Source organism: Corvus kubaryi, unplaced genomic scaffold (genome assembly GCF_017639235.1).
Source record: "Corvus kubaryi isolate FWS band 111438036 unplaced genomic scaffold, C.kubaryi_AGA036_p1.0 133, whole genome shotgun sequence".
NCBI classification, from domain to species: domain Eukaryota; kingdom Metazoa; phylum Chordata; class Aves; order Passeriformes; family Corvidae; genus Corvus; species Corvus kubaryi.
The window spans coordinates 12,275,545-12,303,136 of NW_024580667.1; the positions used below are offsets into that span (position 1 = coordinate 12,275,545).

The following is a 27,592-nucleotide window of genomic DNA, read 5'->3' on the forward strand; positions in this document are numbered from 1 at the left end:
CCTCATAGAGTAAATTTGAAGAGTATAGGTCCCAGTGCCCTCTCTCCTTTCTGTAATAGTTCTAAACCTAGAGAGAACTCATTAAAAGTATTTGTTTTCAAATACTCATGTGTTATAAAATAGTGGAATTAGAGCTGTATAGTCCATTGAGCTCAAGTGTGTCTGAATGATGAGTGGAGCTTTCAGTGTAAGTTTCTCTTTGAGCAGTAACACTGACAGAGCAATTAAGTACTGTTTTTTAACCTCTATATACACAGCATGGCTATTTATTTCCTTGGTAGATTAGAGATAAAAGTGAGATGTGTCCCTTGCTCATAATTTCTAGTTTCACTCCTCCAGCCTTCTCTGCTGGAAGAAGAGGATGTGAAATCTGTTTGTAACCTCTCTACATTGTTTCCATCTCCCTTTTGCTATTTACTCTTCAGTGTTAAGGATATGTCAGAATGAGTTAAATTTTGCATGATTTTAATTTTGCAAAATAAAAACAGAAATAAGAAAAAGGGTGCGGGGGGGAAGTTCAGTTTTCTTAGAAAGACACAAACATTCAAAGTGTAATTAAATACATCCAGGGCATTTAGGGATGTAGGGAAATGATTTAGTTTTTGAATCCTTGTGACCTTCTTACCTGAAAGCTGAGACACTTTGACCTGCATGATGCCTGCAGATGTGATGAGGTTGTACCAACATTTGCACTTGTTTTCCCACACTTGTTTACAGTGTCAACTGGTGTTACTTCCTGTGCATATATGCACAGTAAAGTGTGCTGTGATTAGTTGCTCGTGACAAGATATTACTGAACCAATTTAGATATTATAAACTCTGTAGCCAGTCATAAAAACGGACCAGCTGTTCAGATTATGCAAGATTCTTTGAGGAAACTTCACTTTAGAAAGCTGTTGGTGTGGACTGAAAGTTTCTTTAGCTGAATTTTTCTGGCCTTAAGTAGACCTACTGTACTTAGTTTATTTTGTGCCTAATAAGCAAAACTGTTCTTTATTTCACCTTATGATTAAAATATTTGTGTTATTTAAAGATTAGTTTTATTAGAATTGGGGATGTGTGGATGGCCTATCTCCTACTCTGAACATCCATTCAGAGGGTGTTTTCCAAGAGCTTTCTTTCCTGTCTCTGAATACTGCCAGACATTAATCCCATGTTTGCAAAGAAAAGGCTCTTTCTGGTTTTGCTTCTACCCTCCCTGCCTCAAGAAAATCAGCTTCTCTTTGCCCACACCTGTGGTTCATGAAGTGCAATGTACAACATGGTACAGTGTTACCTTTGGTCCTTGTTCATTAAGGGCTAAATGGGTGCTGGTTGTAGTCTCAGCAGTTGTTACAGTGAAGTGAGGGGGGTGGATCCAGCCCTGTCAGAACATTTATTCTTGTCATGGAAGTAGAACCTCACCTGGCAGTAAGAAATAACCAGTCCAGAGCAGGAGCAAATTATTTGTTTTGAGTGCTCTAGCAAGAATTTGGCTTAGTCATAGGTACTGCTTTTCTTTCATGCTACGAAGTTGAGCAAAGGCTTCATCCAGACTTAACTGTTTCATGTTAATTTGGGGATTTCACTATCTTGATACACTTCCTTCTTAAACTCCTGTAGGCAGCCTCTCAGCTCTCTTAAGATCTAAGTGGGGCCCAATGAAAGAACCTACAATTAAATTTTACACCAAGCAGATTCTGGAAGGCCTTAAGTATCTCCATGAGAACCAGATTGTACACAGAGATATAAAGGTAACTTTTCCTTTAATGTGTCTTGTTTGATTTGCTTTTTATCTTATTTACTTCAGTTAGTTTTGCTCTAATCTGAAGTAGAATTTTTAATAGGATTTCATGGAAGCTGAAAACAAAAGGAAAGCATAAACCAACTCCTCCTCCTGGTGCTACGGGAATATTCCTTTGTAGAATGGTGTATTACAAAGATAAATGCAATCTTTAAGGAGTATTGAGATTGAGAATCTGTATTCATATGTCTCCCCTCCCTGTTTTCTGCCTCCCTCTCTCTTCCTCCATCCTCACACCCTCCCCTCCTTCTCTCTCCTATCCAAACCACAGGGGGACAACGTTTTGGTGAACACCTACAGTGGCGTGGTTAAAATATCAGATTTTGGTACTTCCAAACGTCTGGCAGGAATCAATCCATGCACTGAAACATTTACAGGTGAGATCAATCTAGCAGAGTTTATAAGGGTTTTCATGACAGATTTAGCATTTGAGCCAAGAGGCTCTTTGGGTTAGTGATGAAAACACTACTGGGTCTCTGTTTTCAGGGAAGAGTAAATAGAAGTGTGATCATCATAAACGTTGGCTTGATAGCTTTCTTTACTTTTTTTTTTTTTAAGTGTAGCTCTCTTCCACTTTACTTTTTTTGGGTAAAAGTTGTTCTTCTAAGTGTTCATTAAGTATCAATTGATTTGTTCCAATTACATCTGGAAACACTTGAATGGAGCATTTATTTAACAGTCTTGATTTTAGTAACTTACACATGCAGACTTTCTAGATGTATGTTTAAAAGTGCAGAAAACCAAACTCAAACTTAGGAACACTTTCAGTTTTGAGGTATTAATTATAAAACCCAACCAACTGCCTAACAACAGTAACAAGAGCAGTTTACATGAAAATTTTAGGCTGATGTGTTACAGAACAGCTTTCAGTACATCAACATTGTGAAGAGTTGTAACATTCAGGGAAAACAAAAATCGCTGAGTAAAAAGGGAAACTCCACATTAAAAAATGAATATATGGTCACATAGTTTCTCAATTCTGTGATCAGTAGATGAAGGCAACATGATGTTTTTGCTTGTTATATGGCCTTATGCAAAGGCTGATATCACAAGCCTGTTACAGGCCTGCAGTTTAAGTAAATGATACACAGACAAAGCCATCAGTCATGTGTGGAAGACAGAAGATAACAACCTTCACTTAAGTGAAAATCAAGACTTCCCTTTATCTATCCGATGGTGAGTCTGAAGTTCCTCCAGCTTTCTTACAAAGGGAGCCATGAAAATAAAATTAAGGTTCTGAAGTAACTTACCTTTCTCAGTTATTTTTACTCATTATTGGCAAAGCCTGTGAATTGGAAACTAGCCCCATATTACATCATGATCTGAATACAGCATATGATGTTTGGATTTGGATCTGGATCTCATGAGATCAACATCTCATCAGGTGCAGGCATTTTAAGCAAATCTATTTCCTTTAAAGCTATAAAGACTGTAGTTAGAATCAAATTAAGTTAAGCTAGGAGTTCTTTGAAGAGAAGAAAAAAAAATTGTTTGTCCTATTTGGAATCCCAGATGAAGCATTAAAATGTTTTAAAAATGAAGATCTACAAGAATAAATCTCTTCATTTTACAAACCACAACAGATAGATACACATATGACAGTATGTCTGAACAGAGCTGGCTAAATGCTGCCTTCTGAAGCATTCCCTTAAGGAGGTTCACTATTTTTTTCTGAACACGTTATTCAATAAATAATTTTCTTATCAACCATCTTGCTTGCAACTGGATTGATAATTCTCAGATATGTACAGGTCTTTTCTCTCTGGAAAAGGGTATTTTCAGGTTTTGCCTGCAATGTTTGTCTTTGCCATATTTGTTAGGCTGGTACAATGCAATTGCATTCGATGGAAAAGGGTTGCAGTACCACATGGTGTGGTGTACTATGCTGCTCATTTCTGCAGGATATTCTGTAACTTTTAAGTATAAAAAGGGGTTCCATAAGGTAATAGTTAAAGTCATGGTGAAAGACACTTTTGTGGCTATTAAAAGTCATAGTCCAAAATTTAATTTTTCACAGGAAGCCACTATTATGGCTCATTGCTGTTAGGGTTGGAGCAGGTACTAAGAGAAAAATCATTCTCTTTGCCTGTATTTTACATACTCCTTAGTGACTTGTTAGTAACTGATTGTCAGTAGAAATTATATATGGAGAAAAGGTATCTTAAGAAAAGTCACCATACTGTAATGAAAGGAGGTAACTCTTTCCTTGTGCCCTTCTTCTTTGTTCTCTTGCAAGTTTTCAGCCCTGTTTGTACCTTTGAGATGTAATTCGCCATGTGAATAAATACTTAATTTATCATTTTGGATTTAAAATCAGTAAACAGGTAGCTATACCCCAGAGGGCTTTAAAAGGTCTCTAGCAATTTGTTTTTATTCCATAACTCAGTACATAAACCCTAGATTTTAGGCATTATGTAATAAAATCACATGGTTTGAAGAATCAGACTTCTGGTGGTTTAAACATTATATCCCTCTATTCAAGACACACAGCCTGAGGGCAAAGCTGTGGCTTGAACTTTCGTTCTGCAGCAGTCACATTCAATGAACATTTGATACCCTTTTATCTTCACCATATGTCCATTACTTGATAGTTCACAGTTCTACCACAGTGTAGTTTTATTGCATTCTTTAGAAGAAAAATAATTTAATTTAAAGATGTCATAACAGAGCTGGTAGAAATTCAGGTGGAGAAAGAACTGTAGTGTTTGAAACACTCTGAACATACAGAGGTTTCTGCTGGGGGTGTGGACTTCCTGTAAGGATCTCATTAGCTGTTAGTGAGTGGTTCAGTAACAGTGATACCAAATTGACCATCTTTTATTTAATTTTTTTACTGTGCTGTTCTTTATCAGTGTTACTACTAGTATTACACTCAGATTGTCTACAGACAGGATCTTATTTGGTCAATATTTATAGCTTTTAAAATTCTAAATTATGGGGTTTGGGTTTTTTTTGCTAACCTTGGATGTCAGAAATCCCAAGCACATCCAAGGCATCCTGGAATTCTAGACAAATTATGATGGGTTCTCTTATTTATTGCCCTATATTTACAAAATTAGCTTTTTTTCAAACTAAGTCTTTGAAATTCCCTGTCACTAGTGTTGTCATTATTGGCATAAAATACAAAAAATTATTCTCATGAAGACTATCTGTCACTTCTCAGATTTTGTCATCTCTTACCTGCATAATCTTTAAAAGTTGGTGTCTGCAAAAATTGTTGATATAATTTTGTCTTCTGAGGATGCTATTGGATTGTGGTGAATAGATGTTCAGCAATTTGAAACCTTGTGTTAGAAAGGAGAGGCAAAAAGATAGTTTATAAACTAAGATGTTAAAACATGAGGTTTATGTCTAGTTTTCAGTGCTGATAGGGGAAATTGAACATTTTGGCTATACAGGTCGCATTTGACAATTTTTGGCTTGCTGAGTGTTGTGTTAATCCTCTTTAATAAGAATGAAGACTATACACTTGACTGCTCTTTTTGTCCTGACCAGGAACCTTGCAGTACATGGCTCCAGAAATCATCGATAAAGGACCACGAGGATACGGTGCTCCAGCTGACATCTGGTCACTGGGCTGTACCATTATTGAGATGGCAACAGGCAAACCTCCATTTCATGAACTAGGGGAGCCTCAAGCTGCAATGTTTAAAGTAAATACAGCTTTTTTTGCTTTACAGTTGATGAATTTTCAAATATGGCTTAATTTTATAAAATTAATTTGTAGTAACATTGTGTTACGTGGGTTGTTTTGCACAAAGCCATAGTCTGATCTGTGTTTTTAACTCACTGGAAGATTCTTCCCTTCTCTAAGCTGTATTGCTTTAGGGGGTGATCAGTTATTTTTGTGCTGGAAATAGGTCATGACTCAGAGCAGCAATCTGAAAAATGAGTGAAGACTTATGAAAACTAGTATTATGTCTTTTTTCATCTCCTTGGTTTATGATTTCCTTCTTGTGAACAGTCTCCCCAATAATGACAAACAAGGTATTTCTGTTCCTTGAAGTAATTTTTGTAAGCTTCCTTCCCAAAGAAAAATCTTTCAAAGGCCCAGTCTCTGCAACATGGATGCAGGAAGATGTGATGGAGAAGGGTAGGAGAATAGCTTTGCAGGATTTCCAGTATGTATTAAAGGAGTAAAATACTCTGTATTTTGCATTCCAAGTCCTTCAGGTCAGACCTACCTCCTCAGTAAGCTGTTGTCTCTACTACTATGTTTCTCTTAGTGTGTCTGTTTTCAAATGCACAAATTAACAGTTGAGAATTCTTCAGGTCATTTTGATAATAAAGTTTAAGAAAAGTAACTTGTTCTAGCTCTGTAACTGACAGGAATGTAACAGCTATGATGTGTTAAATAAGTAGGCTGAAGTTCTTCCGCTGGCTTGCAATAGACCTTTAGTAAAGCACTTAAGTTTTCACTTATGCTTCAGAATTCTCATTCTTACAGTGGGGAAAATATCCCATCCATAACCGAGCAAACTGCTTTAAATTACCAGTGTTGTAATTTTTTCATGTATCTTGTTGAAAGCCACTATGTGAGCATAAGAATCATCGTTAACAGAACCATGGTGGCAAAATCAGATCTTTATCAATAGGTATAGAAATCTGGGTTGCAGGTCAGCATGATATGTAATGCCATATGTCATACTGGGCCTGTGAGTTGTCCCGTGCATCACAGCTAAAAGGCAAAGAAAGGGGTGATTATGGGTTTTGATGCAGTTATTTCAGTGGTATAATATGTCACCTTGATGCTGTCAACTTGTGACACACCTCAAAAGAAGCTGTCTGGGTGACCATGGTTTGGCTCACTAAAGTGTTCCTGAGGGAGCCATGGAAAGAGACGTTTTCCCACATCACTCTAAATGTCAGATACAATTCTGTTGGCAGATGCCTTTTCATCTTATATACCTGGCATGTAGTTGAACTGTTCAGTGAATTACACATCTTATTTTTCAGCACAGTTTATTTGAACGCTTAGGTAGTGCTGGTTCAGTTCTGGGGGCTTGATGAGCTCTGTGCAGGTTCACAAGGTGAGCTCTGGCAGGATCGTGCTTGTCCTTCCTACTGCTGAGAACCACTTCCAGGCCACAGAGCTGTGCTCTGAAGTCTCAAGGTTAGCATTTTTTAAAATACATTTTTTGCCTTTTTTTTCTTCAAGGATGTGGAAAAGTTTTTTAGCATTCTTACTGCAGACTGTGTTAATGTACTACAGGCAGGCATTTGGTTTTGTTTCCTGTTCCTTGGCTCTGCTGGGACCTGTTTGGAGCTGCATCTTGCTAGGCACCATAGATTACAAACCATGTTTTCTTTTTCTGTGCAATGAAAGTGAGCAAGCTGGAAGCTGGTTTTGAAGCAGGCTGGCTGGATGAGCATGTAAAAAGAAGTCTGGCAAACTTGGAATATTGAACTTTTGAGGTCCCCACCTCCACACATGAATGCTCTGTTGTGCATAGGGCAGGTGAGGAAAGGTCTAAGTCTCCCTGTGCAGTCTCTTTAGAAATTGCAAATGACCAAAGAATTGGGCCAAGGAGAGAAAAGGGTCTATAGTAAACCAAGAAGTGGATAGGTCCTGGCTGGGTGTGCATTGTATGGTATTTATTCTATGAGCACGGAATGTGTGCATCTGTGTCTGTGTCAAAAGAGCGCAAACAAATGACATTCAGTGGAGACAAAATACACTTATGTTGCCACAGAATTTGCAGGTGATTGCGACAAAACTTATTCCCCTTGAGCAACAGGGATTAAAATAAGATCAGAGACAATCTTTGAAACTTCCTGGTCCTGGTTTGGAGTTTTCCTAAATTTTTTAGTGCATAAGAATGAAACCTGGCACCAGAGTGCTGCCAGTTTTTGACACTGAGTCTTGAATGTGCTTAGAGTCATGGTTTGGAAGGCCTTAAAGCCCTATTAGCATTTTATTACTGCACTGTCATTCAAACCAAAGCAGGACTGCTCAGCATTTTTTGCTTCATCTTGCATTGAAGCTGAACCAGTATTGTGAGTGCCTAATGGTGCCAGAATGTGTTAATGCAGCTCTGTAATGAGATTATTTGAAAGCAGCTGGCACCTGTTTAACTGCTGGGCTACTGTCTCCCTTGTGGACACTATCTTTGTGCTTGTTCTCCAGGATGTGTTTTGTGTAAAGATGCTGAGACTACAAGCCATAATCTCTCCAGACATGTGCATACAGTGCACAAAGGTTATACAGCCCTGGCTTCCAAACAGTTCTGCCAGACTGACATTAGAGAGTAAGAAGGCAGTGAGGAGCTGGAAAAATCACTGGGGAGCAACCTGTAGAGGCACATTTTTCATTACTTAAAGACAGAGTCTTAAAAGAGACTCTTTTAAGTAGTGACTTAAGAGTCATTACCTAAAGAATGGTTTAACAAGGGTCTTACTCAACCTCTGGGCATTATGTGATTTTCAATTAACTAACACTGAAAGGCTAGAGAAGACCTCTGGCCTGAGAGCGGGGCTGGTGACAAGGTCTGGCAAGGTCTCTGTGCATATTGGTGCAAGGAAATTTGGCAGTGGCAGGAGCAGAACAGGTGCAGCCCCAGGCTGCCAGTGCTAGAGGAGGAAATTACTGCTGTTCTTGGGCACAAATGTGCTGGAGGAGGCAGCAGCTGAGAGACACAGTTCTGAGCAGGGGTGATGAGAAACCTGTGCAATAGCTTGTGGCTGGTAAGAGAAGGAGTGTTTGAAGCCCTTGGTGTTGATAATGCCCAGATCCCAAGATTGCCTGAAAGCAGATGATAGATACATCCATACCTTGACATTTGTGTAATGTCACATGGGTATTCACACCATGTTTGCAATGAAATAAAACAGGATTAGAACCTTGTTGTCACTTCACTGCTTTACGTGGTACCTGGATCTCTCCTGTTCCACAAAAGTCAGGAGAAGTGTGAGCGATCGTATTCTAAGAGCTTTGGCCCATGGTCTCCTTGCAGTTGTTTCATAAAAATAATTAGTAGTTGTGTTTTACTTGCAGGTTGGGATGTTTAAGATTCATCCTGAGATTCCAGAATCAGCGTCTGCTGAAACAAAGGCCTTTATTTTGCTCTGTTTTGAACCTGATCCTAGTAAACGTGTTACAGCATCTGATTTGCTAAGAGATTCTTTCCTGAAGCAAGTGAACAAGGGCAAGAAAAGCAAGATTGCATTCAAGCCTTCAGGTAAGGAATCATCAGCCAAATCCAAGTCAACATCATCATTAGGTGTTATATAAAAGATTGGAATCATTAAGCACTTTCTTTTACAAAGGACATTTGTGCCAGGAAAACAGCAGGAACTCAGCTATTGAAAATGTCTGCGATTTGTAATTACACATATTTAAATTTAATAATTCCCAGAAAATACAGTGCCTTGCTTATTTTGTATTTTGCTTGCTGAAACAAGGCCATTTTTCCTCTCCCCAGAAATAAATGCCTCATTTGTAGTGAATTAAAATTAGGAAAGTGACATTTGATGAAGACTTGCCAAAGCAGTTCTGCATTTTAGATTCGCAATTATATGGGCTTCAGAGGTTTCATGGAGTAGATGTTTGGCACCTGAAAATGTGCATCTATTAGGTGTTTGGGTCAGCATTTTCAAACTTGATTAACATGGAAATTTGGCACAAAGGTGCTGAAGTACCTGTCTAGTGGGTTGTTTTGTTTTATCTCTATAGCCTGTTTCGTCTTCCTTCTCCCCCAAATATATCAGCCACTTGCTCAGTGATAAGATAATGAACCTTAATATAGACCTGCCAAATAAATCATATGAAGGAACTGTCTGTTTCAAAACAGGGAAGGCCAGTGGTCTTTGTGCTTCTTTCCCCTGTCTGCACACACACACACTCCCAATGCAAATTGAAGTGCTTCCTATTTGAGCTTTTCACCTCTCAACAACTAACTTTTGAAAGAATGGAATTCTAAGGGGAAAAAGTAGCAGGGAATTTATACCATCTGGCTGAATTGGTTTCATCAAGGAAATGGGCATCACCCATTGTCCTGAGGGGCACTGAGAACTGAACTCCAGTCCCTGCAGTGACACTGGCATAACAGGAGAGCTCCTACTGCTCAGCCAGGGTGGTGGCATTCAGGAGCTGTTGGCATGCTGTAGCCTTCTGCCCCACAGCAATCATACTCTCTTCTGGCCTTTCAGCTCTTTCTTGAGGATGTCTTCCTGGAAAAATTGCATGGCGTTAGAAAGCCTGGAGCTTGCCTTGTTAGCAGCCTCGGGAGCAACAGGCTCTTTGTCAAATATCAGGGGAGGTGCATCCCTCCCTCCTCCTGCCTTCCTCCTTCTCTTCCCCCACTCACTGATGAGGTTATGGAGCTCCTTCAGGTGGCCCGAGGATCTCTGGTGCTGCAGGGAGTGAGCTTAGTGCTGGCCACGGACATGAGCAGAGTGGGAAAATGCTGTGAGAACTGTGCGTTGGATGAGGAGAGGGAAAGGCACCTGACTGCAACTGTGTGCTTCTCCATGCCAGAGCTGGGGACAGCTGTGCTGGCTGTGCAGCCGTCCCCAGGGGGAGTTTGGTGGCCCAAGGCAGGTCCTAGCCCAGCACTTACCACAGTCCCAGCTGCAGCAGTTCACCATCTTCTTCCCTCACCTCAAATTTCTTCAGCTTTGTCCCCTCTTTCCATCCCATCCCTATCCCTTTTTTCTTTCCAGTAATAAAGGCAGCCCAGAACAAATCTCAGCCCTTACTCTTGGGACAGCAGCGCTCAATTTTCTGTCCTACTGAGATGCCTTGCACCAGGTTTCACAAGGTGACATACATTGTTTCATTTCTGTGACTGTTTAACCTCAGCCATTTGGACATCAGTCGTGCCATGGAGTGTCAGAGCTTTCTGAACAACTTCTAACTTCTAGCTCTCTTCCTCCCCCAACTCCAAGAATTTGTGGTGACAAGCATCAAAAACTTTTATCATACTTTAGCTCCATGGGTATGTTCGCCCTGGGTTGAGAGAACTTCTTTACCTTTCCTGCCATACTGCAAACTGGCAATCAGGATTACAGGAAACTCTGAACGTCTGGGGTTTTTTAATTTTTTAATTATTTTTCTTACTGTCGAGATGAGTTGGAAAGGGACAAGAGATTTCCTTGAGGCCGGTGCTGAGAGGGAGAGTCCTTGCTGAGGGCAGGAGCACGTGGGAGTGAGGCAGATATCTCAGGTGTGGAGAGGGCAATTTGATGCCCATTAACACAGAGGTGAGGAGGGCAGGTAGTAGAGTGCTCTCTTCTTAGAGATGTCTTGGAGGTGGTGGAGCAGAAAATGAATCTCTTGGTTGGATTCAGGCTCTTTAAACTGCTTATATCCATTTGAGCCACTTTGTGGGACCGGCACCAAGGGGGATTGTGGGTATGTGTGCGAGAGGGTAACAAAATGGCATTTCCTGTGAGTATCTGCTGTCTTTGGGTTTAGCAGTTAACTTGTTAAACCTTTTATTGCTTATGCATGCAATGATTTTGAGTTCTGTTACTGCTTTTTATCAACAAGGTTACTTCTCCTTCAGCCAGTTTGCAAAATGAGGTCTTGATATCAGTGAAGAGGATCACAGCTGTTCAAAGCATGTTGCCCTTTTTGGCCTAGTTCTGTCACACATTTTACCATGTCTGTTCCTAGATTATAATCGTAACACATCCCTCCCGCTGCCAATCCATGGGGAACAGGCTGGCAGTAGCAGCAGTGAGCACGGCTCTGTTTCACCAGACTCTGATGTGCAGCATGATGTGTTTTTTGAAAGGCCAAAGAGATCCATTTCAGAGATTCAGACAAAGCATCCCATTTCTCATTTACTAAGGTAAAATACTTGCTTCTCACTTGACACGCTTGAGGGATTGTGTGGATTTAATTCACATTTTATCTGAGGGCAATTTTTTCACGTAATGGTTAGGTAAGCAGGTGTGTTAATCAGTAAGTTGCATAGACAGATTACCAGTTAATGTAAATATTGTCTATATTTAATAATAAGCAATGATTCCTCTCCCTTAAGGTTTCCATGCACTTAGATACTTTCTTTCCTCCAGTGAGTAAATGTCAGTGGTCTTATTGAGTGGATATGGATTTAGGAGTTAAGTGAAGAGTTGACCCTTCCATGTACTCATGACAAAATGGGGGAAAGGGGAAGCAGGAATATGATTCTGCTTCTCCCAAACTACAAAGCAATACTTTCAAATGAGTATGTTACAGTGTGGATCCAGAAAAAAATTAGTAGTTTCAGCTTTCCTCCCCAAAACTGACATTAATGCCAGTTCCTTATCAGGGGAAAATCAGCCGTGTGGGTTTTGAGCCAGCAGAGGATTGGAGCTGCTGTAGTTTGAACTGAGTTTTTAAGCCCAGAAGTGTCCTTGCTCCCTTCTGGCTGTACTGGTGCCTTGCTAATGCTGAGGTCTCTCTTGTGCCTGTGCCGGGTGGTGGCCACAGCGTCCCTGATGAGGGCTCGGCCTCGGAGGACAGGAGTGCCTCACCTTCCGTGGAGGATAAGGATTCTGGGCTGTTCCTTCTGCGCAAGGACAGTGAACGCCGAGCAATCCTGTACAAAATCCTTAAGGAAGAACAGGATAAAGTTGCTTCCAATTTGCAGGAGTGTCTTGCACAGGTAATTTCACTTCAGCTTGCCTTTTCCCATGTCAAAGGAAAATAATGAGCCAAGTAGTATTATTTCTTGTCTGAAAACAAATAAATGAAGATGCTTGGATTGTTCCTTCTGACTGTCTTTAATCTCTGAGACCTGTAACTGTGTGAGCTGTTTGCTGTTGTGTGAATGGGTAGCAAACAACACTTCTGCTGTTAATGGGCTCTTGGTTTTATATGAGGGAGAGTTTGGGGCATTTGATGTGGGGTTGTGGGGGGCTGAGGTTGGTAGGTTGGGTGGGTGGTTTTGATGTCTTCTCTTTTGTCTCTTAAGGTTATGGAGCTAGAACAACATAGTAATAAGTATGTTCTGCTTTAAAGGTAGAGAACTGATTAACAATTTTTATTAAAACTTGTTAACTAGGTGCTAAGATCACAGTACATGAATCTTAAAAAGAGCTAAAGTAGATTTTCTGGAGAGGGGAAGGTTGAATGTGAAGGTTTAGGGACTGTAAAGAGGAGCAAGTCAATGCACAGCCAAACATTGCCACACACCTGTAACAGCCTTTTCTTCTTAATGTCTGCTTCTGATGTGCTTCTCCCATCATTTATTCTCATTAAAGCTGTGGTTTTTCACCTGGCTGTGCTCCCATAACAGGGAGCCAGCTGACTCCTGGTGTGGTGTCCCCAGCCAGCTGCTGACACTTGTGGCTCAGCTGTCAGGTCCTGCTGCTCCGTGGTCAGCTCTGCCCAGCCTGGGGTTTGCTGCTCCCCGTGCTCCCTTCCCCTGGAAACTGCACCGTAGGGGCTCCTGTAGGGCTCTACAGACCCCACACTCAGGCTGGGGAAGCAACTGGGGTAAATTTCTGCTCTGAGCTTAAACTGCAGAACAGCTGATAGCCTTACAAACAATTAAAATTCAGAGTCAGAAATAATCAGAGCTCCAAATATTTTCCGCAATGAAGGGTTATTTAGTAGCAGCAAGTCCAGGTTCAGTCTCTAGCTGTTTTGTAGCAGTGCTGTAATCATCTCTTTTCCATAATTTATGTAATAGTCCCTTTACCTTTCAATTACACAGGTTGTTCTTAGAGACACTTGGATGGCTTTAACTGTGGGGGTTATGGACTGCAAATCATAGAATGAACACTGGTGAATCATGGTGTCATTTTAGGCCTTTTTCTGACTTGGGATAAATGCATATATAAACATACTTTTTTTTTTCCTAAGGAAATCAAACATCTGCATGATTAGATGTAAGTCCAGATTCAGCTTATTGAAAGGATAGCATCTAAAAAAGTGGATCTCTTAGCAACTCATTTTGCTGTTTTTATGGAGAAGAGCTGCCCTCTGCAGTACACTGCAGGAATGTGTAGATATAATCTGGAACCTCTTCCCTTTGTGACAGCCACAGTAGCAGTATTTTTTTGAAAGTAGAAGTTACTCTTTAAATTTCCTTTTTTTTTTTTTAGGAAAAGATAAAAACTAGAGACTTTGCAGAAACAAAAGTTCTGTGATTCTGTGCGTCAATGTGAAATACGCATAAGCAAAGCTATGTAACCCTAAGAATATTGATGCTACTAAATAGATGTTTAATGACTCTGGGATTCATTTGATATACATTCTCTGTCTTTTCTCCAGAGCTCTGAAGAGCTGCAACTTTCAGTGGACCACATCAAGCAGATTATTGGGATTTTAAGGGACTTCATACACTCTCCTGAGCAGAGAGTGATGGCTTCCACTATATCCAAGTTGAAAATGGATTTGGACTTCGACAGCACTTCCATCAATCAGATTCATCTGGTGCTGTTTGGATTCCAGGATGCGGTGAGTTCCTTTCCTGGTGCAGGGCAGAGGAGTTCTTCGAAGCATCACAGAATGGTTTAGGTTGGAAGAGACCTTAAAGGTCGCCTATTTCCAACCCCTCTGCCATGGGTAGGGACACCTTCCACTACATCCGGTTGCTCCTGGACAAAGCTCACCCCCAGGATTCGCAGCTTCCCCTCTGTTACTCATTCCTCTCCCTTTTTGTACTGTTAGAAGGGTTGGAATGTCACAGTCTGGTTTGAAATGGTTTGAAAGCTGTAGCCTAAAACCATCAAATCTGTTGTTTAGACTTTGAAAGGTGGGAGGGTTTTAGTGCTGCAAGCAGTTTTTATCTTATAAAGCTTACTATGACTATTGGAAAACAAGATTGTCCTTCCTAAGGTGTGAGCAAATGGTGTTTGCTGCTACTTTTACAGGTGAACAAAGTATTAAGAAATCACTTAATAAGACCCCATTGGATGTTTGCAATGGATAACATCATCCGCCGTGCAGTCCAAGCAGCAGTCACTATTCTTATTCCAGGTAAATCAAAGCAGCTGAAAATAATCCTTTTTTAAAAAAATGGTTTTTCACATATCAAAGAGTTGTAGCAAATGGAACAGTTCAGATGTTTAATCTGTCAGCATGCCATTAACTGCACCCCATGTGCCACTCATCAAAGGCATGGGGTCAGAGTGTTGAAGAGAAAGAAGTGTTGCCCTGGAGGATTAATGCTGTACTTGCAGTACAAAAGCACATAATGAGGAGATAACCAGTGGTTCTGCACCCCCAGTGTGGTCAAACCATGACAAAAAAAGGCAAATTAAATTCAGTCCAAGGTGGAGATTTTCTAGTAAGAAAGAAATTTAATCTGTGCATATCAATGAGATCCAGGGTGGGTAACACTGCAGAGGTCTGGTTATGCATTCTGAAAAATTATTGAGCTGTGGAACAGATGTGTAGAAGGGAATGCATTAATATGAGGAGAGGATGATTCTGGCCCACAGATGGACAATAGAAAAAAACACCAGGAGGAGGAAGATAAATGTTTACGAACTGTCTAAGAATGAGTTAAGCTGGAAATATGCAAGTAGTTTTGTAACTCTTTAAAATGTTGAGCCCCCCTTCCAGTACAGGAATGTTCTGAGAGACTTAGTGACAGTGAGCCTTTTCAGTCCAAAGTTGCCACAGCATTTGAAGCCAAATTGGCCAATTTTTTTAGGACCTTTTATGAGAGAAATAGAAACTGTTCTTTGGTAATAAGGGTGGCCACCTGCAGCAAGTTCTGAGAACTGTGGCTAGAAATACTCCCTGGAGAAGAGGGATGCTTTGTACACTCTTTGGCCCAGGGCATTAGGGAAAACCACCCATTTTTATTTTTATTTTTTACTATTTAGGAAAAACGCAAGCTTTCAGGAGTTTCTCCTTAAAATATTTTATTAACTGTCTTACTACTCATCTCATGGTATTTGTCCCTGCCACAGCTGTGACCTACAGCTCTACCTCTGCTGGTGCACTGCTCATTCTAGAACCAATGCCAGAGATTCTGTGCTCCAGCTCACACAAGGCTTCACTACCCCACTGCTCAGTGCTGCAATAAAGCACATTATGCAAACAGCCTCCCCCACCCACAGTAATGAAGAACAAACTGCATGACCTCTAAAGACAGAATTATCAAAAAAATCTTGTTCTTCCCCTCTTTCCTTTTACCAGAGCTTCGCACTCACTTTGAGCCAGCATCAGAAACTGAAGGTGGGGACAAGGACACTGATGAAGTGGAGGAGAGTTTCCAGCCCTTGGAACAAAATGGGGCTGAGGATGCTGCCATCACCTCGGGGGTCAGCACCCTCAGTTCTGGGGTGTCACACGAGCCTCAGCAGCAGCTCAGCCAGGAGCTGGGCAGACTTAAACACAACACCTTAAGGTAACCCTCCTGTAAAGACTCTGGATGTGTGTTCAGGCAGTCTTTGAAAAGCTCTCAGACCTTGCTTTCTACACTGATGGGTACATACTTACTCATAGTATTGCTCACCTATTGCCTTGTAATGAAGTCTTCCAGGAACACAAATGGATTTGGAACACACTGCTAGAGTACAGTCTGGCAACTGAACATCCTTCAGTACAGCTTTTGTTTCTGTGTAATTAATCTTTTAATTTCAGAATGTCACATTGGATTTCTACTGTAAAGTAATTAGGTTTGTGCAATGTGCCAGTTTCCTTCCTACTCCTTGGATGCCTCCTGACTCAGTGTCAGTGCCTCAAAGCTGTTCCTGCAAGGAAAGGCCAGGGCAGCTCTGTTGTGGTTACGGGACAGGCTGCTCACAAATGAGCACCAGAAGAGCTCAGCAGGCCTACCTGTTCCTCATGGGTTACATGTGTAGGGTGCTGCCAGGGTGTTAACAGCTGAAGTTCCCATTCTTCTTTATGGATGTGATGTAAATCCGGGATCAGAAAGCCCCTGGTAAAACATCAGTGTTACATTGTTCAGTAATAAATTACAGTATAAAGGCAGCAACTCTGCCCAGGGAGGCTGCAAAACAGTAGGAACAGAATTTATGAGCTATTTACTAAATCCTGCAGGTGAAAGCTTTCTAGTGGCACCCCTGAGTCTCTGACAACCAAAATGAAAACTCTAAGCCATTAAAGATGTTACTTATGACAGTACCTCACAAATGCCTCTGTCCTGTGGTACTCATTAAAAATGGTATTTTTTTTCAGTTAGATTTATTCTCAGTGTGGTTGTGTTTGATCTCTCTTATATGCTACAAGCCTTTTGGAAAACCTCATTCAGAAGGAGAAAGAGTATCAGACCCTCTTACGACAATCTCTGGAGGAGAAGACTCAGGAACTACACTTGCTTCAATTAAAACTTAAACCCAAAGGTATGAGGAGATACTGCAGAATTAAGAAACTGCAGTTACACAAGAATATAAGGGATCATGTGTTTGTTGAAAGGATGCAAAACCATATTGCTTAAGCTTCAATTACCTGAAAACAACCCCTTTTGCCTTGGTTTTGAGGTGTATTAACCTTTGTTTTCTGTTAAAGATTCCCAGTGGTCTCCAGCAACTTTTAGAGGTAATGCAGACCCTGAGCTCATGAACTGGCTGAAACAACAAGGTGCAGACTTGGATACCATTAGGAGGGTAAAAAATAAAACTGGATTTAAAAAAAACCATTATTTTGGTCATAATTAGCAGATTGATTTCAATGAATATTTATTTATGAATAAATTTGCCTTTTAGTTTGCTGAAGAAGATTATACACTAAGTGCTGTCCTTAATGATATCACCAAAGATGACTTGTGGTATCTTCAGCTGCGGTAAGAAAGTACTTTTAAGTTCATTGTTAAGAGCTTAATTAAACATATTTTGTTAAAAACCTTTTAAAGTTTGGCTATTCAAATAGGTCAGTGACAGTTCAGAGGCAACTGCTGTCAGTTTCATCCCAGATTTTCTGATAATGGTTTTCACATCTTAACTGATAAAACTACACCGAGGATGCTTTGAGCCATCTGTTTTGGCATTTATCAAGGTTGGGACCTATTTCTGCACGCTTCATGATGAAGTAATCACATGGAAAACAGGCGTAAAGAACTAATTTTTCCTACCCATTGATTGAGTCCTTTATCATCATTCTGTTAAGCCCTGGCTGACCTGGAAGAAGTTTCAGCTATAAGCATAAAACAGTGCAGTTTGCTATGTACTGTCATAACTGGTCTATCTGTGGGATTTCTAGGTTTTGCTCACTTTAAGGCAATGGACACGAGAGAGTTTTCCCTAACTGTTCTCCATCTCCCTTCATGCAGGGGTGGCCTTCGCTGCAGAATCTGGAACGCAATCTTAAACCACCGACAAACATCTGGCAGGACCTCAGCACAGGTCAACGCTTTGGAAGAACACGGAGTGGGAATAAGCAAATGAAATACATTCCCAGCAGTTAAATTATTAGAGGTATATATTGGTATGTACAGTGGCCTTGCAGGTTTTGCACAGTTACGTAGCTTGTGTGACCAGTGAATAGTAACAGCTTTTAAGTCAGTGTCAATGCATTTATTTATGACATAATGCATACAATGCCTGTCACTGTAATACAAAACATTAGCTGAGAAAAAACGCACCTGAATTGGCTTCAGCATTGTGAAAACTGTGAACTTAAAATGTGTTACAGTTCTGCTGGCTGATGGTTTGACCAGGGAGGGGATATGCTAGAGCATGTCACCTTGTTGTAGATGGATTTATACAGCTTTTTGTATTAAAGCTACTCTCACTGAACTACTGAGAAAAGCCTGGTGTGATGTTTTCAGTTAGTGACTTCTTTGCAGCAAAAACAGAGCATATAAATGGCTTTTTTGGTGGGTTTTCTGGGAAAGCATTCACAACAAAACAAAGCAAACAGACCATTAGAGAAAGGTTGGTAAAGTTTAATTTTTTTTTCTTTTTACACTGTACATAACACATACAGCAATTCAAAGAAAGTCAGTAAAGCAAATATATAGCACTTTAAATAAACCACTTTCTCTTGACTTAGCTTCTTCTGAAACAACATTCAGCATGTTTAAGAAATTCCATACTCAGATGGATTTCCTTACAAGTTTCCTCTTTTGAAAGAGCTTTTAAATAAGCTTGAGTTCTTTATTATAGTTCCTGTAAATGCCTTCACTTATTCTTATGAATAAGTTACACCAATAAAAAGGGCTTTAGCTGACAGACTTGTACTTTATCCACTGGTTTGGGCCACGCACTTCAAAGGGTGGCTCATTGAAGTAGATGTGGTGACCCAGTTCTTCCAGTGGAGGCTCTGGGTCAGTGGTAGCAAACTGAGCAGCTTCCTCGATCTCCTTCCTTACTGCCACATCAATTTCCTAAGCCAGAAATGGATGCTTATTAGAAGACAGCTCAGAAAAACCATCATAATTTTGAATTTAAATGCTATGATTAGGTATCAGTCAGAATTAGTTAATACTGACTAGAAATATAAAATTAAAAACCTATGAAACTCCTTCCCCACTAAACCGCAGTATTTTGGGTAGTACCAGTACCTTACTGACAGATGAGCATGACCCCACTGAGCCTTTGTATTTTCTATTCTGGTTATGTGAAATACTGTGTCAGTGCCATTTTTTTTATTTTTTACACAGTTGACTCATTACAACATTTGCTTAGAGGATTCCTGACTCCTTCACTAAGATTGTTCACTATTGGTAACTTCCCTTTCCAAGACTCACCCCCTTCCTAGGGAGTCAAGAAAGCCCAGGTATTTCTGATTTCTACCTGTTAGCAAATGCCATCCCCAGCCTTACTCAGCACCCAAAAGCAAAAGGCCTTTCCAGCAGAACACAACTTCAGTAGTTGGTCTGCAACAAAACTTCACCTATAAAAGTGACGTTAAAGCAATCCTTTTAAGAACTGTAAAGAAAGAGCACTGCCTGCAATGTGCTTTCTGGAGATCATCAGGGTGTGACTGCTCAAGAGCTTCCTAAGCAACTAAAACCATACCTTTAGTTCTTCAACGCTAGCAAGGTTGTTGTTGACCATTCTGTCCTTCAGCAAAGTAATGGGATCACTTTTGCTTCTCACTTCCTGAATTTCTTCTCTAGTACGATAGCTAGGGACAAGATAGGCAAAGACATGAACCCTGGAGCAGAGGTGAGGTTCTGGACACAGCTCACTTTTAGAAAAAGGTGTGTCCAAAGAGTTGTCAGGGATACAATGAAAACAGAACATTCATCACCCAAAGGATAGCACAGCAACAAGCAGAGTCCGAGATCTGCCAAGTGAGCAGAAGTAGCTCCAGACTCAAGGGAAAGGGGAGCAAACCCAGCCTGAGACAGTTACTCTGAGGGGCCGTATTTCCTCCTTCCCCATCCCACCCAGGGAGGGAGCTACATGACTTGCATGTGCTTCCAATTCACTGCAAGTTTCCAATGAAGAGCTCGGATACACCTTTACTTCCTGCAGACAAATTCAGCTTGGTCACTTGGTGCAATGCCTGAGTCTCTCTGGCACCTGGATGTTTGTATTTTTAGGAAGTGGTGTTCCTGTAATTTTACCTAACAGGATTTTAATCCTCTTTTAAAAACCCCAGAGAAGCATGATGCTTTTCAGCCAAATCTTCATTAGGACACACCAGAAGGTCACACTGAAAGCAGAATTCGTTAATAGAGAGCACAGAAGTTTAACTGATTTTGTGCTTTTTCTAAACCCACATCTTTTAATTCTGCAAGTAAAACCAAGTGTGTTACATGGCCACAGATGATGAGATGAGTGACCAGGCTGCTCACAGCGATTTCACTGAAACCTTCAAATGCATCTGCCAACTGATTTCAACACTGAATTTCACAGTTTAATCTCTTAGAATCTGACCATCAATACTTACTTCTTTTCAGTGAAAAAAGAAAGAAGAATGAACGTGACAGTACCTTATTCCAGGGTCACTCATGCTGTGGCCATGGTAACGATATGTCTGTAACTCCATCACAAGAGGGCCCTTAAAATGGAAAGCAATACAGGGAGTGTTACCACCACAAGTGACCAGCTTGTTACAGCAGCAATTATTTGCTAGAGGTTAATTGCACCAGTGATCAATTATTTAATGTTTTTTTCTCAGTTTAATTTATATAACATTAGCACATACAATTTCATTCAGTAAAATGAAACCTAATTCTTTTCAAATGAAAGCATGTGCTGATAGTGTAAGCATTTATTATCAGATTCTTACTGAGCAGCATTAAACATTTTCCTCCCTTCCAATGTCATTCCACCCTTATTCAGAATATTTGAAATTACCTGTTGTTTCTCACAGAACCTTCATTACTCAAGTATTAAAAATCTTCAAAGCCAGTGTTACTATATTTAGGTGAAAAACACTAACACTGACTCACTAAACTTTTAATTCACTTTTCATTCCTTGTAAATATAGAATGATTATTACTTTCCTTGATGCCTCCCCTAACTAATCACAAAGAACACAACTGCCTGACAGTCGGAACACCCTTCACAACAGAATGTAACTGGTAGAAATGGGAAAAAATGACAGTATAAATAATATATTAAGTGTTTGGTTAAAACAAATTGAGGAACTACTTATGCAGCAATAGCTTTTAAGAATTCCACCCATAGAGAAGGAATGCCAGTTACAGGCTTACTTTTCCAGCTCTACAGTACTCAGCTGCAAACTTTACTGCTTCTCGGACACAGAGAATATCCATGCCATCCACCTGGTAATGAGAAAAGACATGTTAAGGCAAAAAAACTCCAGCCTCCAAACTTCCACTCTCAGTATTTCCACAAGTGGAATAGAATTCAGCTTCAAGTACATATATGTAAAAAATAAAAGATACATATGTATGCACTGTGTAGGTGTGTGCACACACATTCCCCCTCAAAAAAAAAGCTGTACTCACCCTGAGCCCTGGAATGAAGTACCCTCTTTTGTAGTAGTCAGTACTGGCTGCAGCTCTTTCAACTGATGTTCCCATTCCATACCGATTGTTCTCACAGATAAAAATACAAGGCAACTTCCATAAGGCAGCCATGTTGTATGTTTCAAATATCTGGCCCTGAAAGAAAAAGAGTTAAGTTACATCTCATCAGGGAGCTGAGCCTTCAAACATTAGGCTCTACTGAAAATCCTTCAGTTGCAGATGTCTAGAAATTTTAATACTAAAAGTGATCTGAAATTAGCCATTTGCTACTGCTCCAAAGAAATAAAAGAAGCTGCACTATATAAAGTAACTTTCATTGCAACTAGTAGATGCAACTTAAGTTTCATCACAACTGAAGTTTATAGAACTTAATTTTTAAGCCTGGATCAGTATCTGTGTTAGGGTAGCACAAAACCTTCCACTCAAGTATTTCAGCAACAGTCGTAAAAAACTTGACAATTGATTAATCTGACAGGATGCTGCTACAGCAAAGTTTGACTGCAGTGACTGCATCAGCCTTGTTGCTCTGAGTCAAATTTAAGGAAAACCATGAACTGAGATCTCGACCTGTGCTTCGGAAGTGTGGAACTATCAATGGTACACTCTAAACAACCAACTGCTTATCTGGCTTATTGTCTCAGCTGATAACATGAAGAGACTGGCTGGAATGTCAATAGTAAGTGCCTCTGCCAGAATGCTCTGTCCTCTTCTCTGTCTTCAGAAACCCGATTTACACATTTCTCCCTATCCAGCAGCACTGTCATCTTCACTGCCACCATTCATAGCCCTCCTTACAGCACAGACACTTCAGTGTCCCACTTAGGTGAGCTGTGCATAACTGGAAAGAGGGTAAAGAGTAAGTGGAAACCCCTCCTCCCAAGACCTGTGTACCATTCACATAATTAACCATTAGCCTCACTCACTCCCTGAGTATCCAGAGTGTTCCAGACCAGAAGGAGCCTATAAGCTTTCCCTCCACTACACTGACATGGCCCAAGTTCAAAACAGGGGTGGGGAAGGACAGATGTTCACACTGGTGCAAAATATGATAAAAAATTGCAAGCACATGCTACATTCCTGATATATAAAGAGCACCTCGCAATTAATTTAAATGTTCATCTGAATCACCTGTCTGAGAACTACAGAGTTCTTGGAACACATCCCTACTCAAACACCTAAGACAACTCAAATAAGAGGTGGCAGTGTCCAAATCTGCCTGGCCACCTCCATGGAGTTCATCAATGTTGCCTGGGTTGCAGGTACATGGGGAGGGCAAAATGTGCTCTCCCATTCCTAGGAGTAAAGGCAGAGCTCACAGAGCACAGAAGGAAAATCGATTCCCCCCAGCCATCCTTTACCTGATTGGCTGCACCATCCCCATACAAGGCCAGACAGACTTCGTTTTTCTCAAAGTATTTACAGGCCAGCGCAATCCCGGCTCCAAGAGGAACCTGCCACAGAGTACAGGACAAAACAACATTTTAGAACAACATTTAAAGGAGTTGAAGATAGGCAGCCTGTGAACTTTAAGGAGACATTTAGGCTGTTAAGAGACCTGCCCAACAAACAAGTTGTTAACCCACCCACTTCCCTTTGTTACAAATGGTATTACAGTCAAAATATAAACATTAACTGTATTCTCAATTAGATTCATTTTTGCTACAGTTTACAAATTGGTGAGCATACCAGAATAAGACGTAACAGCCACAGAGCAATGGTATCTGCATACAAGTTCACATTCACACCACAAAAACTGAGAGGAGACACTGGCAACAGGACATGAGCTAAATTCAGCTTGTGCTTTAAAACAGATGTATATACCTGAGCACCAACAATACCATTGCCACCATAAAAGTTTTTGGTATACATATGCATTGATCCTCCTTTTCCCTTTGCACAGCCTCCTTTTCGACCTGAAACATGAATAACAAGCAATTTATTTTTTTGGAGGAAAAATACTATACAAATGGAAACATCTTATTCAGTTCCTAAAGGTAATAACACTAAGACCATGTCTTTGTCATTAGATCTGTGTGGAGTTAGGACATGATGGCCTCTCTCATACAAGCTTACAGTTAAATATCTCAGAAAAGAAAGAAGAGAAGGGGGGAAAAGAGAGAACAATAATGAAAGCATAATTCCAGAAGTACAGATGAGATTAAGAAGAAATTTTAAAACCAATCAAAAGTTTCAGTGTCCTACTATACAAGAGCACTTTCAGATAAATATGGGAATTTTTTTACAGACAACAAGGTCTCATATACATAATCTGCAAGAAGCATACTATTACTTTTGGCTTCTGCAAGAAAGGTAAGAATAATGTTCCAAGTTAGTTGCAATAATTTAGATTTGTCTTCCCTTTGACAATAATCACAAATAAAAATTACCAACAGGACACTGAAAAAAACCCAACAGCTACTAGCTCCCCATTCCACCCTAGTATAAACTTAAGTGACCCAGCCCAGCTTTATTCAAGGTGTAGTTTGAAGACAACCAGTGATCCATGAAGCATTACAACAAACCCTATTTAAATGAACCCATCTAAGAACACAGAATTTCTCATCAGCCCATTCCATTTCCTATTCTCATCTGTCATGTTACTATTCATAGAGGACTGTATTTTATTTCTAACAAGCACAGCTTCTCTGGTTGGTTTCTTTGCATTAGCCTTGGTGTTTATTTTAGAAGTGGGTCTCCCTCTGAAATTTGTACTCCTCTTTCTTAATTTATAGTAGATCATTTTTATTATTGATATTTCTCATACCTTTCCTATGTTTGTGACTTAGTTTTGTGGGAACTGTTACAGATTCTGCCAGATGGGGCCAAAGAAAAAAAAAGGCTAATTTTAAGAAAAATAATGTTATGAGTAAGGGTAATTTACCTCTAGTACACTCTCTCTACTTTATACAATTCTTTCTTGTATTTTAGAATGTATTTAAGAACTCCTGATTAACCAGTGTTACTTTTTGCTACACTTTCTACTTTTCTTAGAACACAAACCCATTTCTCATGTAATCGTCATAGGTTAGCATAGCTACAGAAGTGATTCTCTTGCAAAGAGGTGCTTACAGCTTCCTCTATGACCTGACAGAACCTATCAACTGGCTAGTTTGAATATTGGCAACTTTTTAAGCTGCTTAAGGAGCTTGACACGCCTCTGTGATCCACATTTAAGAATGAACAAACCCCGGGAAAGCTCTCTTGCCTTCCAGCTTTCGGACAGGTAGCGGGGGGGGGGGGGGGGTGTGGCCGGGAGGCAGCCCAGTGGGGCTGGGCCGGGCCTTGCTCGGCCGTGGCACGGCCCTGTTCCATCCGCGGCCCCCCCACAGCCCTGCTCCGTGCAGGCAATGCCCGGCAAAGCTCATGTGACCAACAGCGATAAGCGAATTCCAGCTGCAAGGCCCGGGTGAGATTAACCCTTTTAGTGCTGTAAGTTTCCTCCAGAACAGATGAAGCCTGCAGACATAAATCCTCTCCCGAGTCAATGCCATAAAGACACCAAAGTCGGTGAAGAAGGAAGAGCTGAAACCCTGAGGGAGGAGAAAGAGGAGATGCTTCGAGCTTAGAAGTTGAAATTCTGTTGTAATGCTATGGTGGTGATGGACTATGATATATCAGAGTACTCATTGTAATTTCATGAAAGCATGGTGGGTTGAAGCGTACAAACTGTGTTTGTGAGCAAAAGCACCTGTGCTGGAATAAGCAAATGACAGTAGCTGTAATTTGATGAGGACCCTTGCTCTCAGGAGGAGGAGGGCCTCTATTCCTAGAGATGAAGATGCTCCCAGAGATAGGTGAAGTGAACTTTTGTTTCTGAGCAGCTCAACCTTAAAATGGTACCCCATTAGCTCAAGATTGGACCCTCGAAAGCAGTTGTGGGGAAAGCTGTAAGTCGAGGGAAGGGACTTTCACATGTGAGCAGAGAACCAACCCGGCCGGCTGTCTCGCTGTGACACTGAAGCCATGAGAGAACTGTGTCTTGTGGAGATGTCTCCATAGCATGAGCAAGAGAGACTCCTCTCCCTAAGTGAACTGGAAAGGATTATTATAGAGGTGGTAACCTGACTGGAAAAAATCTCAAGGGTTGTCTTTTTACATGGTCAGTGGGAGAAGGGAGAAAGGTGGGGGGAGGAGAAGTGTTCTGAGGGTTTAGTCTGATTTTTTTTCCCCTTTCTTTTAGGTCTGTTAATAAACTTTTTTGTATTCTTTTAAGTTTTGTGCCTGCTTTGTTTTCTCCTAATTCTTATCTCACAGAAAGAGAATAAGTAAGTAATGGATGGATATTTTGAACCAAACCACTACACTAAATTGGCGTTTCTGCCTGGTTTACGAACTGAACCCACTACATCCTGAAAAGTCCTTTTTTATAGCTTGTTTCCTATAGGATCTTATCTACTGGCCTTATTCTGGGTGACTCTGCTTCCTTCTCATTCAAAGGTTTTTTAATTCTGTCACTTCCTGGTCATTGTAACTCAAGCTGTCCTTCAGTTTGGCATTTGTAGTCAAGATCTTTCTTTGCAAGAATGGGCTCTAGCAGCACTTCTCTCTAGGAACTTTCCCCAAGTGTCATTTTCTGTAACAACAGCCTCTCTACTGCAGTCACTCATTCCCAGTTAAAAGAGCCCCAATAAAGTCAAGCATAATGTTATAGAAAATTATGTGTGTCATGAAATGAAATTAAGAAAAAAACCCCCACCACATTATCACTCATATTTGTAGCTTCAGCGCCAATAGTTGGCTTCAGTCATGGCAATCTCTGCATTTACTTTCTGACTTACCAGTATCCAGTTACACTTGGCAAACCAGTCATCCACTAGATTCTGGGCTTTTGTGCACGTTATTGATATGCACTCTTAGGACACACAATTCTTAGTTTACGAAACCTTTACAATACCTCTTCTCTAACTCCAAAACATGCTTTCCTATACTAACATTTCAAGCATGCAGATTCTCAGATCAAGTCTTTATTATACCAGTGATTCATAAAGGCCTTCAAGCTCCTCGCTCATTTTTCACTTCTGGCATCTGTACATAGATCTCATAAGAGTTCATCAGGCTGATCTTCTCTTCCCTGCTCCATCCTCAACCCTACTGTGCACAGCCGTCTCTCCTTTCTGCAAAATCTCTGTCTCAATTATCATTAAATATTCTTGTTACAGTCAAATTTTCCCAAACCATTCAGTTTATTATTATAGGCAATGTTTACCAGTCTTCCTAAGACTTCACCAGTGTAATTCTGAAAATCCAGGCCTGTCTCCTAGGAAAGGTAATGCCCTGTCCCACTGAGACCAAATGCCTACCATCAGCAAGTTCAAAACTGCTGCAGCACAACAAATACAGCATATGGTATCAAGAAAAATCTTATGAATTTGTGCTTTAGAAGGACCAGCACTTAAATACTCCTTATTTGTTATTTTTCAAAGTAAAATTGGCTGCATCATAAAATTAAAACTCTGATTTATTCGGCTATGTCACTAAAGTGCTTCTGAAGGCCCACTGTACTTTATGCATCAACATCACCTTGAATTTGAGCAAAGAATTCTGCCACAAGCACAGCAGCAAGTGAATCCTGACTCCACAGAGCACAAACCTGTGAGTTCTGCAAGAATCTCCCGGACAGGCACTCCTCGGGTGTAGGTAAAGCCGTGGGCTCTGTACGCTGTTATCACATGGTCTGTGGGCTTTATGGCAGCCTCAATCCCCACACAGCAAGCCTCCTGTCACAAAGGACAAGGAAGCTTAGCCATGAAGAAAAACACACAATTCCCTCAGTCAGCAATGTGGACACTGCTGATCCGACATGCAACAAATACCAGCAGGTAACAGGAAGAGCACACATACAGGATGTATCCTAAGGGTTGGTGACAGGTCTGGAGCTACAACAGCCTTGGGCTCTAAATTCCAACCTGACTGACCAGCAAAGGCACATGGGAGGGAACCAGAATCTGCAAAAATCTGAAGAATTTCCCTCCCCGGGGGGGGGGGGGGGGGGGGGGGGGGGGGGGGGGGGGGG

At 40.8% G+C, this 27,592-nt stretch overlaps 2 protein-coding genes across 5 annotated transcripts in view; one reads left to right on the top strand and one right to left on the bottom strand.

The window, feature by feature from the left end:
* The window catches only part of MAP3K15 (mitogen-activated protein kinase kinase kinase 15), an 85,169-nt gene extending 66,742 nt beyond the window's left edge, over positions 1 to 18,427 (top strand). For all 3 annotated transcript variants that reach the window (XM_042036803.1, XM_042036784.1, XM_042036794.1), the window contains 13 exons: positions 1,603 to 1,733; positions 2,055 to 2,160; positions 5,279 to 5,436; positions 8,778 to 8,961; positions 11,400 to 11,577; positions 12,201 to 12,375; positions 13,989 to 14,174; positions 14,591 to 14,696; positions 15,867 to 16,077; positions 16,923 to 17,035; positions 17,202 to 17,299; positions 17,399 to 17,475; positions 17,962 to 18,427. In XM_042036803.1, coding sequence (XP_041892737.1) covers positions 1,603 to 1,733; positions 2,055 to 2,160; positions 5,279 to 5,436; positions 8,778 to 8,961; positions 11,400 to 11,577; positions 12,201 to 12,375; positions 13,989 to 14,174; positions 14,591 to 14,696; positions 15,867 to 16,077; positions 16,923 to 17,035; positions 17,202 to 17,299; positions 17,399 to 17,475; positions 17,962 to 18,076 — 1,838 coding nt within the window. In that variant the 3' untranslated portion in view covers positions 18,077 to 18,427. The remainder of the gene's footprint in view (positions 1 to 1,602; positions 1,734 to 2,054; positions 2,161 to 5,278; positions 5,437 to 8,777; positions 8,962 to 11,399; positions 11,578 to 12,200; positions 12,376 to 13,988; positions 14,175 to 14,590; positions 14,697 to 15,866; positions 16,078 to 16,922; positions 17,036 to 17,201; positions 17,300 to 17,398; positions 17,476 to 17,961) is intronic.
* A 128-nt stretch (positions 18,428 to 18,555) lies between these two features.
* PDHA1 (pyruvate dehydrogenase E1 subunit alpha 1) overlaps positions 18,556 to 27,592 on the bottom strand; it is a 14,263-nt gene continuing 5,226 nt past the window's right edge. For both annotated transcript variants that reach the window (XM_042036826.1, XM_042036816.1), the window contains 8 exons: positions 27,170 to 27,296; positions 23,401 to 23,492; positions 22,938 to 23,030; positions 21,559 to 21,714; positions 21,301 to 21,372; positions 20,575 to 20,642; positions 19,652 to 19,760; positions 18,556 to 19,017 (listed from right to left, as the gene is read on the bottom strand). In XM_042036826.1, the coding sequence (XP_041892760.1) occupies positions 18,853 to 19,017; positions 19,652 to 19,760; positions 20,575 to 20,642; positions 21,301 to 21,372; positions 21,559 to 21,714; positions 22,938 to 23,030; positions 23,401 to 23,492; positions 27,170 to 27,296 (882 nt within the window). In that variant the 3' untranslated portion in view covers positions 18,556 to 18,852. The remainder of the gene's footprint in view (positions 19,018 to 19,651; positions 19,761 to 20,574; positions 20,643 to 21,300; positions 21,373 to 21,558; positions 21,715 to 22,937; positions 23,031 to 23,400; positions 23,493 to 27,169; positions 27,297 to 27,592) is intronic.